This window comes from Hyla sarda, chromosome 4, assembly GCF_029499605.1.
Source record: "Hyla sarda isolate aHylSar1 chromosome 4, aHylSar1.hap1, whole genome shotgun sequence".
Classification (NCBI taxonomy): Eukaryota; Metazoa; Chordata; class Amphibia; order Anura; family Hylidae; genus Hyla; species Hyla sarda.
Window position 1 is genome coordinate 145,371,772 of NC_079192.1, and position 12,906 is coordinate 145,384,677.

The following is a 12,906-nucleotide window of genomic DNA, read 5'->3' on the forward strand; positions in this document are numbered from 1 at the left end:
CTTTTTGAAAAATGAAAGCAGCGATATGATTGGTTGCTATGGGCAACTCAGCAACTTTTCTATTGGACAGGTTTTAATAATCTCCCCCAAAGGGTTTGTTTCTATACCAAATCAGCCATGCTTTTAAATGGAAAACATCCTAAATGTGCTCATACTCCCTGATGTGAGACTTCTAAGGCTGATATATTTTATACCCTAAATTTTAAGTGGCTTAAGTGGAGTTTTATTTACCGTATTTTTCGCCCTATGGGACGCACCGGTATATAAGACACCCAATTATAAAGGTGCAAAATCTAGAAGAAAAAAAAAAAAAAGATTCTGCACCCAACAGTGATCTTCAACCTGCGGACCTCCAGATGTTGCAAAACTACAACTCCCAGCATGCCCGGACAGCTGTTGTCTGTCCGGGCATGCTGGGAGTTGTAGTTTCGTAACATCTGGAGGTCCGCAGGTTGAAGACCACTGGATAGGAGGCAGTACTCACGTGTCCCCGCCGCTCCGGACCAGTCACCGCTGCCCTGGATGTCTCTCCATCGCTTTGGGCATCATCTTCCCTGGGATCCACGCTCTCCGTCGCCGCCATGTCGCCGTCATCACGGCGCTACTCCTATTGGATGACGGGACGGCGTGCACGACGACGTGATGATGTCTAAGGAGAGCGCCGCCATGCAGGGGATCCCGGCCCGGAGCAGACACCGAGGAGGCAGGTAAGGTCCCTCCCGGTGTCCTGTAAGCTGTTCGGGATGCCGCGATTTCACAGCGGCGGTCCCGAACAGCCCGACTGAGCAGCCGGGTTAGTGTCACTTTCGCTTCAGACGCGGTGGTCAGCTTAGATCTCTGCGTCTGAAGGGTTAATACAGGGCATCACCGCGATCTGTGATGTCCTGTATTAGCCGCGGGTCCCGGGCAGTTGATAGGTGTGTATTCGACCAGATAGGTGTGTATTCGCCGTATAAGACGCACCAACTTTTCCCCCCCAGTTTTGGGGAACAAAAAGTGTGTCTTATACGGCGAAAAATACGGTATTCATTTTGTTAAATGCACTGCTTTGTGCCAATATGGAATGAACAGAGCCAACTGCTTCTGGCCACATTTTCAATGGTTAAAGCTACCCTGCAGACCAGCCTGCCCGCTGATCAGATATGGAGGGTCTATGCTAAGGATAGGCTACCAATATGAGTAATTGAAAAAAATCCTTTTACTCCACTGAAATAAATAAGGCTGAGCTGTTAAACCATATTGATCATACAATACCTGCACTACAATCCCCAATGATCTCCTGTACGGGGACCCATCTACTTACCTTCCATCGGCACGTTCTGGTCCCCACCTTCCTGGACGAGTGCAAGTGATGTCCCGCTCAGCCAGTCACCGGACACTTCAATGTCCCTCCACAGCCGGTAATTGGCTCAACAGGTTGTCATTTGCACTTGCCCAGAAAGGTGGGGGCTGGAGCATGCCAAAGACTGTAGTAATCAGAGCCCTGTACAGGAGATAGGCCGGAATCCCAGCAGTCAGACCCCACTCCCCAATATTGGACACATTCCCTATCCTGTGGATAAGCGTCTGATAATTTCAGTTTTCTAGACTTGTTCGCCAGGGTTGTTTGGTAGAAAAAACACAGAAGCACATGGAGTTACTGAAATGCCTGTTTAGCCAATTCCTGGCCACACAGCAACGCACCTCAGGCAGTGATTGGCAGAACAAGTTGAACCTGGCACCATTGGAACAGCAGCAGTGGGCAAACAGATAATGTGGAACATTTATTAACCCCTTAACGACCACGGACGTAAATGTACGTCCTGGTGCGGAGGTACTTAGCGCACCAGGACCTACATTTACATACTGTGTGTGACCGGGAGCACCGGAGCGGTGTTTGCGTCATACACAGCAGGGTCCTGGTTGCCATCCCTGAAAAATTCACTCCCCCAATAAAAAGAAAATTGTCCCTTTCCCCCCCCCCCCATTTTACCCCCCAAAAAGCATAAAGTTTTTAATAAACATATTTGATATCGCCGCATGTGTAAATGTCCAAACTATCGAAATATAATGTTAAAGGGGTACTCCACCCCTAGACATCTTATCCCCTATCCAAAAGGATAGGGGATAAGATGTCTGATTGCGGGGGTCCTGCTGCTGGGGACCCCCGCATTCTACCATGCGGCACCCACCTGTAACGGCTTCCGGAACCGCTGGAGGCCCTCAGGCTAATACCATCCCGACCATGGGGGATGTAAGATCGTGACGTCACGACTCTGCCCCCTCAATGCAAGTCTATGGGAGGGGACGTGACCGTATTCACGCCCCCTCTCATAGACTTGCATTGAGGGGACGGGTGTGACATCACACAGGGGCAGGGTAGTGACATGACGAACAGCGTAAACGTAAAAAAATAAAAAGTCCAAAAATGATGCTTTTGTCACATTAAAGCGCAAAAAAAAAAATGTAAAAGTGATCTAAAAGTTTTATAAATGCAAATTAGGTATTGATAAGAAGTACAGATGATGGCGCAAAAAGGGAGCCCTCACACCGCCCCATATGGAAAAATGAAAGCGTTATAGGTAGTCAAAATAGGGCGATTTTATATTACTGATTTTGTACAAAAAATTTTAGATTTTTTTTAAGCGGTACAAAAATAGAAAGGTACGTAATCATGGGCATCATATTGAACCACAGAATAAAGAATACATGTCATTTCTGTAAAGTGTACAGTGTGAAAACTGAAATAGCTGATCACTTATACCGATATTCTGGTATAGGTTATCCTATCCGCTATCGACCTGAAAGGTCGCAGATTATCAGTATCAGCCCTAAAAAAAATTAAAAAAAATGTAAATATCGATATCGGTCGATCCCTAAATTTGTCTTGAGAGTCTCCCTAGCACAGTACTCCCAGACTTCTAGTATGCTAGTCATACTCTTTACAAGATCCAGCTGGGGCATCATTCCAATGTTAGACTCAATGCCTGGCACACATTTTAACAGTCAGCTATTGTACAGAATGACAGACTAGTTCTGAAATTGCTGCACCATCATTTCCAGGCTGCATCTAATGTCAGATACCAAACATTTATAAAAAGGCGTGTGCCATGGCTCCATGATACAGCTGTCAGGACCAGCTCCGTGGGTACAAAGTTTTAATTTACACGTTTTCTAGGATAACAATTACTTTAATGGGGCCCTGTGACCTCTGTCTACTGTCAGAAAGTGCCACAGCATTTTTTAAATTGGTATTCCAGGGTTACCCAACTTTTAGCTATCCTGCCCATTATGAATAATTATGCTAGTTTTACATTTACTTGCTATACCGCTCTGCCATGGATTGTATTTTTCATCATTATATGGTCCCCCCGGTCTAGGTCAGGTCCTGATGACATTAGTCTTACAATTAGAGAGGAGCTGTAAGTGCGCTCATCTCTACTCACCATCTTTATATGGTTCCCCAGGTCTAACGTTCAGTTCAGGTCTTGACGTTTGTCTCACAATCCTTTGCGGCTCGAGGCGGCAGCTGGGATCAGGGGGCTTGGCTATTATTTTTGTATTTTCTCACAAGCCAGCCCCCATCTGTACGTCCCAACATCCCATGATCTCTGCAATCTTCACAGGGAACGCTGGCACGTCAGGACGTACAGATGGACAGCAAACGTCATCAGGGGGCTTGTGAGGAAATACAAGAAATAGCCAAGCCCCCCCCCCCCCCCCAATACCAGCTGCCACCTCGAGCCGCAAAGGATTGTGAGGCGAACATCATCAAGACTTGAACTGAACGCTAGACCTGGTGGGACTATATAAAGAAAAAGACGACCCACAGCAGAGCAGTATAGCCGTTTAATTGGGGAACACAGGTTCTCTAGTTCTGCTGACAGGTGGAATTCTCAAGGGATGTATATATATATATATATATATATATATATATATATATATATACACACACACAGCACACAAACAGAAAATATGACAAAAAAAGTCAAGCCTGTCACGGTAAGTATAAGGCTAGGATTCCACTTAGTTTTTTCCACAGAAAAAAAAACGCCAGAAAAAAACGCAAGTGCAACTTCCTGCATCTGAGGTTTTTGTATTTGAGTGGAAATTGCATTTTTGGCCCCTTTGGCGTTTTTTATTTTCAAAATTTGTTGGATATCAGATTTTTTTTTTTTATACGAAATTTTAATTTTTAATAATAAAGTGTGTGTGCGTGTCATCATTTTTTTAAATTTTTTTTTTTTTTTTTTTTTTTTTTTAGGTAGTACTACTTCTCCCAGCATGGAACAGACTGTTCCCTGATGGGAGTAGTAGTACCTGTACTAATAGACATATCGCCCCGGGTGTCACACCATAAAATAGCAGAGATGCGGAGCGGCTCTACACGGCTCTCACATCTCTGCACTGTACTCTGGCCAGTGATGTGAATAGAACACCACTCATTCATATTTTCCGCCCAGAGTGGGGATTGGCCGGATGGTTGCAGCAAATCACAGCTCTCAGAGGGAAATATGAATGTGTGATGTTCTATTGATATCACTGGCCGGAGTACAGAGCAGAGATGCAGAGCGCAGGAGAAAGCCACTTCGCATCTCTGCAATAGATAGGACGATCACAGCGGGTGTCAGGAGTGACATCTGCTGTGATGTTTCCTTAACTGCAGGTACTATTGTTCCCAACATGGAGCACACTCTGCTCCATGCTGGGAGCTGTAGTACCTGCATTAATAGACAGATCGCAGCGGATGTAACTTCTGACATCTGTAGCAATCTGTCTATTAATGCAGGTACTACAGCTCCCAGCATGGAGCAGAGTGTGCTACATGTTGGGAACATTAGTACCTGCAGTTAAGGAAACATCACAGCAGATGTCACTCCTTACACCCGCTGTGATCCTCCTGTATAATGTATAGATGCGGCCAGCCACTCTTCTATGGTCCCCTGCACTGACATATATATATATGTAGACACCTATTCATATTTCTAACAGTTGTGATTGGCTGGAACCATCTGGCCAATCACAGCTCTCTGCGGGAAACATGATAAGGTGTATATAAAAGGCAGTGCAGAGGACCATAGAAGAGCGTCCGGCCGCATCTATAAATTATACAGAAGGATCGCAACGGAACTCTGGGCAATCTGTCAATTAGTACAGGTATTACTCCCATGACGGAACAGTGTGTTTCATGCTGGGAGTAGTAGTACTACCTAAAAAATGTAAAAAATGAATGAAAAGTGAAAATTACACAATACTACATTTTTAGGCCCCTGCCCACATACATAAACTGATCCCTGTTTAAAAATAAAAATGGTTATAAAAAAGATAAATTTCGTTAAATACAATTTTTTCCATCACTACTGTATCTTATTTTCCCGATTTCAGGAGGAAAAAAAAAAAAAGCCATAGGCTCAACATACTGCGATTTTGCTAAACCTCCAAGGAGCTGAAAGAGTGAAAAAACGCCAAACTGAAAAACACAAAGTGGAAAAAGAATTTTGCGTTTTTTCATTGATTTACAACATCTGGCCGCAGCGTTTTTTGGCAGAAAAACGCCATGCAACAGAATTGGCGTTTTTCCCCAAAAAAAATAAAGTGGAATTCCAGCCTTACACCAATATTATAAACCAACTACCGTATATGCTAGAGTATAAGACGACTGGGCGTATAAGACGACCCCCAACTTTTACAGTTAAAAAATATAGAGTTTGGGATATACTCGCTGTATAAGACTACCCCTTCTACTGCGATGTACAGAACCTTGTAGTTCCCCCCACATTAGGTAGGCAGCATGTTCCCCCCCCACATTAGGTTGCAGTTCCCCATATTAGTAGGCAGCTCCCCCACATTAGGTCAGCAGTTCCCCCACAATAGTAAGCAGCTCCCCCCACATTAGGTTGCAGTTCCCCATATTAGTAGGCAGCTCCCCCACATTAGGTCAGCAGTTCCCCCACATTGGTAAGCAGCTCCCCCCACATTAGGTCAGCAGTTCCTCCACATTAGGTCAGCAGTTCCCCCACAATAGGTCGGGAATCGGGAGTTACCCCACATTAGGTCGGGAGCTACCCCACATTAGTAGGCAGCTTCCCCCCCCAGACATACAGCCTCCAGCCATATACAATGTATGGCTGGAGGCTGTATGTCTGTACTGCCCCCACAGTGTTCCGATTACCGCTCCTCCGGCCCGGGGTCACCATCTACTGCTATGGACCATAGCAGCAGTCCCGGGCCTGTAGGAACAGTGACCGGATCACTGAAGAAGATGACAGCCTTTGCCGGTCCGGGCATGCTGGTAGTTGTTGTTACACAACAGCTTGAGGCACCCTGGTTTTTAGTATCACGGGAGCAGATAATCATAGCTTTTCCTATGCCTGACATCCCTGTGTCCCGAAAGATCTTTTCGGGACATAGGGATGTCTGCCGGTCACTCACCATTCCCCGACCGGCACGCATCCTCCTCCGCCTCTATGGTTGTACGCACGGGACGCACGCCGGCCGGGGCCTGGTGAGTGACCGGCGGCGCGTCATCTTCAGTGATCCGGTCACCGCTCCTACAGGCCCGGGACTGCTGCTATGGTCCATAGCAGTAGATGGTGACCCCGGGCCGGAGGAGCAGTAATCAGAACACTGTGGGGGCAGTACAGACATACAGCATCCAGCCATACATTGTAGGCGTGCGTCCTCCTGCGTCTCTATGGGTATGGTTGCAGGAGGACGTCACTGACGTCCTGTGCGTACAACCATAGAGGCGCAGAAGCGGAGGAGGACCGCAGGAGGGCGCGCGCCAGTCAGGGAATGGTGAGTGACCGGCAGACATCCCTATGTCCCGAAAAGATCTTTCGGGACACAGGGATGTCCGGCATAGGAAAAGCTATGATTATCTGCTCCAGTGATACTAAAAACCAGGGTGCCTCAAGCTGTTGTGTAACCACAACTACCAGCATGCCCGGACCGGCAAAGGCTGTCCGGGCATGCTGGGAGTTTTAGTTTCACAACAGCTGGAGACACCATGGTTTTTAGTATCAGTAATTAGTTTTTATCTGCTCTGGCCGGCCCCCGCACATGGGAGCCGGCCCGGGCAGATAGTCATAAGTTTTCCTATCCCGGACCCCAATACCCGGCGTATAAGACGACCCCCGACTTTTCCCGAAAAAAAGTCGGGGTTAAAAAGTAGTCTTATACGCCGAAATATACGGCTGCTGGAGATGTATCAAAACCTGTGCAGAGAAAAACTTGCTCAGTTGCTCATAGCAACCAGATTGCTTTTATTTTTCACAGGCCTTAAAATAAACAAAAAAAGATCCCTCACTGTTCGTATATGGGGTATAAAGTTACCCTTTTGGTCTTTATCAAGTGAATGGGCTACAATAAGTATATGTCAAGAGCATTCCCGTTGAAAAAGCCGAACATGTTCATTCTGTGGGTGGAATTCAGATCCGCTTTGTGTACAGTGCAGCCAAATCCCACTGAAAACAATAGGAAGTTGCTGCAAGCAGATTACTCTCAGAATTTACTGTTGCAAATTCTGAGCAAAATTTATACTATTTAATATAAAGCAGCGTGGTCTGCAGTTATGTGTTAGCCCCTTAGGGTGCAGCCACATGTAGTCAATCTTCAGCCGTGCACTCTTCTACAGGCAGGCAAACAGAGCTACCCCCATCAGCCCCATGTGTACTCTATAAGGGTCTTTTTGATGCGCAGGATTTTCTGCTGCAGATTTCAATATACCGTATTTATCGGGGTATACCACGCACCGGCCTATAACACGCACCCTCATTTTACCAAGGATATTTGGGTAAAAAAAGATTTTTACCCAAATATCCATGGTAAAATGAGGGTGCGTGTGTGCGCGTGTATACCCCGATATACCCCCAGGAAAGGCAGGGGGAGAGAGGCCGTCGCTGCCCGCTTCTCTCCCCCTGCCTTTCGAGGGGTCTAGAGCGCTGCTGCCGGCCCTTCTCTCCCGCTGGCTATCGGCGCTGCTGCCCGTTCTACCCCCCTGATTATCGGTGGCGGCGCCGATAGCCAGGGGAAGAGAAGCGGCGCCGACAGCCAGGGGAAGAGAAGGGGCAGCGGCACCCATTGCTGGCGCCGCTGCCCCGTTGCCTCCCCCGGTGGCATAATTACCTGGGTCGGGTCCGCGCTGCTGCAGGCCTCCGGCGTGCGTCCCCTGCGTCGTTGCTATGCGCTGCACGGCGCATGACGTTAGTGCGCAGCGCCGTGCATAGCAACCACGCAGGGGACGCACGCCGGAGGCCTGCAGCAGCGGGACCCGACCCCGGCAACAGGTAATTATGCCACCGGGGATGGGGGAGGCAACGGGGCAGCGGCACCGGCAATGGGTGCCGCTGCCCCTTCTCTCCCCCTGGCTGTCGGCGCCGCTTCTCTCCCCCTGGCTATCGGTGCCAGCAGTGGGGCGCCGGCACCGATAGTTAGGGGGACAGAATGGGCAGCGGCGCAGATAGCTAGGGGGAGAGAAGGGCCGGCAGCAGGGCTCTAGACCCCAGGAAAGGCAGGGGGAGAGAAGCGGCCTAAAAAGTGCGTGTTATACGCCGATAAATACGGTAAACTGAATGACTGAACACACCTTGAAATCCTGTGCATCAAATCTGTGCAGAATACTGTACGTGTGAATAGACCCTTAAAGAAACTGAAAAGGGGGCCACTAACCTGAATACACAGGCTTAGTGTGGGTGACCTTCATTCTAACAATGCGCTTCTTACCTAAAGCCATCTGGCTGTTGTGATATCCAGCAAAATGTATACATGCCAATTCTGGGAAACCAGCAATAGGGCATTCCCAATTAGCTTTTAAGAATACTTAAGTCTACAGGCCGTTCTGCCCGCCCCTTTATTAATATTCACTGCTAATGCAGCACTAGCGATGAGGCAGCTCCTGGGCAGGTAGAACGGAGAAGAAATAAAGATGTCAGTATTGCTAACTTTAATTTCTCCATATACAGGGCTGTATGAGGCAGACTGTACAAGATGAACAATGGCAGCAAGTGTTGTAGATGCTTTTTGCACCTCTCCACATGATTGACAGCCTGAATCCCCACTCTGCTCCCTAGGCAGACAGAGCAGAGCAATAAAGCAGACTGTCAATCATGCGGAGCGGGCAAGATTACAGGACGAGTACAGCTTCCCGCCCAGGGGACTACTTACAGGGCAGCAGGGGAGACTTTATATCCTCATCATCCCTGCGGACAGGAATGTCTCCTGGGGATTTTAAGGATGAAGATTTTACCATATATAAGGCGATGCTATGTGTTTTATATATGGTAAAATATCTGATGCTTGATTCCCTTTAAGGCCAGCTAAAATATGTCTAAGATCTCCATCTGACATAACTTTATGGTATTAATGACATATACAGGCTCTTATGCATGCGGTGTTCCCCTGTATGTTACGGGGGAGGCAGCATATAGATCTTTATATAAATGGAGGCCTAGAAACACTTTCCTGATGTATATGAAGGGAGGCCTAAAATTAGGGATCGACCGATATCGTTTTTTTTAGGGCCGATACCAATAATCGGTGTAGGTTAGGGCCGATAGCTTATACCGATATTCCGGTATAAGTTATCAGCTATTTATCCCCCCGCGACACCGCTGCAGATCATCGATTTAAAGCGGGCGCTTTAAATCAATGCACTGCAGTGGCTTTTGCGGTGCCATAGACCGCCGCCGCCCCCGCTTCTCTCCCCCTGCCTGTCCGGGGGTCCTGAGACCTTTCACCCCGACCCGCCGCACCGCACCGCCCCGGCCCCGGCCCCATTGCCTCCCCCGGTTTTATAATTACCTGTTTCCGGGGTCCACTCTACATCTGGCTCCTCCTGAACTGTCACTGTGCGCACTGACGGTGACGTCACGCACAGCGTAACGCAGGAGGCAGCAGGAGCAAGAAGAAGCGTGGGCCCCAGGAACAGGTAATTATAAAACCGGGGATGGGGGAGGCAATGGGGCCGGGGCGGTGTGACGCGGCAGGGCATTATCGGTTTATCGGCAAGGCAATTGCCGATACCGATAATACCCAAAATCATGATTATCGGCCATACCGATAATCGGTCAATCCCTACTAGAAATACTTTCCTGATGTATATAAAGGGAGGCCTAGTGAGGATTTCGTGGTGCATATAAGGGAAGGCCTAGAGATGTTTTCTTGATGCATATAGGAGGATGTTTTATTGTACAGAGGAGGAAATAGATGCTTTTCTGGTGCATATAAAGGGAGGGTACAGATCTTTTTATAGTTTACTTAAGGGGGGGGGGGGCAGAGATGATTTCAGAGCATATAAAAAATGTGTGTGGTTGGGGGGGGGGGGGCGTTCGGCACTACAGGTGCTTTTCTGTAGTATTGGCTAAATGTACAAGGAAAGCTGTTTGAACACAGCCTAACAGATCCTCGTCACGTTGGCTTATAGACATGTGGGACCATCCTGTATAAAAATAAAGTACAGATGTTATAGAAGCCTCCCCATGTTCAGACATCAGAAAAAGCCATTGTGGATCTGTGGTAGAAACCTGAGGAATACACTCACATCTCTGCCATGGGTTCACTGCTATAAATCTGCTCGTACACCAGCCCCAGTCAATGGTGCTCATTCACCTAATGCAGAATCTGGGTAAGAAGTGTTTTAGGCACTTTATTTATCCAAAGCGAATTAGTATAAACTACAGTATGGATTCCCACTGGATACAACTGCATACAAAGTCCAACCACATGTCAAGGCTGTCAGTCTTCTACTGCACTGACTGGCCCTTGTAATCACATCTGTGCCTATGCTAAGGCCTGGGCCATGTGCTGCTCATGGCTGATCAGTAGGTATCAGGCAGTGCCCACTCATGTAGGCAGACGGCCTCCCCTTAAGTCAGTGTTTTCCCACCGGGGTGTCTCCAGCTGTTGCAAAACTACAATTCCCAGTATGCCCGGACAGCCTTTGGCTGTCCGGGCATGCTGGGAGTTGTAGTTTTGCAACAGCTGGAGGCACCACGGTGGGAAAACACTGCCCTAGTACATAGAACCCTTATTGGTGCACACACAGCATAGGCCATCTGTCTTATAGGACACTTGTGTTAAAAAAAAATAATAATAATAATTTGAGGTCATCAGAAAATAAAAAGGTACTGAGCCAAGAAGCCTCTATTATATGGAGAGTGAGCCAAGACACTGTCACAGCCCAGACATACAAGAAGGGTGAGGCTGCAGGATAACATGTATCCTCATGAAGATCGCACATAGGTGGGGCCAGGAAGTCAGAGATCCCGCCGGGAATGGCTGCTGTACAGGAGACGACCGGGAAGCGGACACAGGCCCGGCAAGCATAATTGCTCCTCCACCGATCAACATACATGGAGGATGTAAATGTCACCCCTTAGCCACGAGTGGTCTCGCCTTCAAAGCGCTTAGCCTACACAGTGCGGCCTGTACCAAACAGTGCAAAGGGGGGGGGGGGGCATCTGGAGATGCCGGGAATGCAGTTCCTATGGGTCTTGAGCCCACTTCATGTGACTCATCCTCCCGCGCCTCTCCGGGTGTACACGCCTCACCGAGCCTCCAGCCGCCATGTCCCGCCACACTTACCTTTTGTTCGTCAGTAGAGTTTTCCTCCTGAGCTCTGGTCTCCTGGTTATCCGCGGACATGTCGGTGGAGATACGGCGGCCTCACAGCACCGTCCGACACTAGGCAGCCTCCTGGCTCCTCCTACTCCAAGATGGCCGCTACGCTAAATGCGTCACTCTCGCGTGTCAGCGACGTCAAGAACGAGCAGGGAATCCTCTTCAAGCGTACTGCGTGCTCCAGCACGTGATGTCGTCTACAGCAAAGCATCATGGGAAGTGTAGTTTCTTCTATCCCAGGATGAAGTAGAGTCGTAAAGGAACAACTGTTTATGTATGAGAACAATAGATTCCACATAACTTACATGAATGAGGATAGATTTACATCCAATGTCAGTGGTCTCCAAACTGTGGACCACATGTTGAAAAACTACAACTCCCAGCATGCCCGGTAGTTGTAGTTAGGCAACAAATATGTAATCCCATTATTACTAATGTCTACAGTTCAGTGAACACACATTTTCTATATGAACAAGAATCAGTGGTTAGGTATTTATCGATAGTAACTATTTGAAATTGTTGCATCTTATGTGGCACACAAGACCCTACCACCCTTAGGAAAATACCCTAAGCACAATTTTTTTCTTTTCATTCTTACACGTTAAGTAAAGGGTTAATCAAGTAATAAAAAAAATTGCCGACATATAGGCCATGACATGGAAAACACGGGCAGACATTCTGCACATTTGAATGTTCCGGCAGGCGCTAGGAACACTTGGAAATGTGCTGTATCGTAGACGGTGATGCCTTTCCGACCGGAATCCGCAGAAAGAAGACATGTCTATTTATTCTGTGGATGCTGGAATCGAGATTGTTTCTTCTGTGGAAATTCCATCATGTTTACAGTGCAGCAGAATCCCATTGAAATCAACGGGACTCCTGCGAAATTGAAAATGGCGCATAGGTCCAGTACAGAGTCACTATCTGACTCAGTTTGGCCATGGAAATCAATGTGGTCCACTGCATCCCTCTATAGGTGGGATGATGACAGATCCGACTAAAGGGAGCACTAACGTAGTGTGAACCTACCCTGAGCCAGAGGCATAACTGGTATCTTTTGGGCCCTGATGCAAAATCTGCAACAGGGCCCCATGTGCCAATTATAAAATTGGTCTCCTATGGGGCAGATGTGCCTTTGGGCCCCCTTAGGCACCAGGGTCCCATTGCGACTGCTACCCCTGCACCACATACAACTACACCCGTGCCCTGAGCCCTTGAACCGATGGGAAGATTTATTAAAAGCTGTTTGGAGGAAAAGTGGAGCAGTTGTCCATAGCAAGCAATCAGATTGCTCTTTTGTTGTTAAAA

At 47.8% G+C, this 12,906-nt stretch overlaps 1 protein-coding gene across 1 annotated transcript in view; it reads right to left on the reverse strand.

Moving 5' to 3' along the window:
- LOC130368542 (cAMP-regulated phosphoprotein 19) overlaps positions 1-11,719 on the reverse strand; it is a 31,172-nt gene extending 19,453 nt beyond the window's left edge. Inside the window, exon 1 of the mRNA XM_056572340.1 lies at positions 11,563-11,719. Coding sequence (XP_056428315.1) covers positions 11,563-11,622 — 60 coding nt within the window. The 5' untranslated portion in view covers positions 11,623-11,719. The remainder of the gene's footprint in view (positions 1-11,562) is intronic.
- Positions 11,720-12,906: the final 1,187 nt, after the last annotated feature.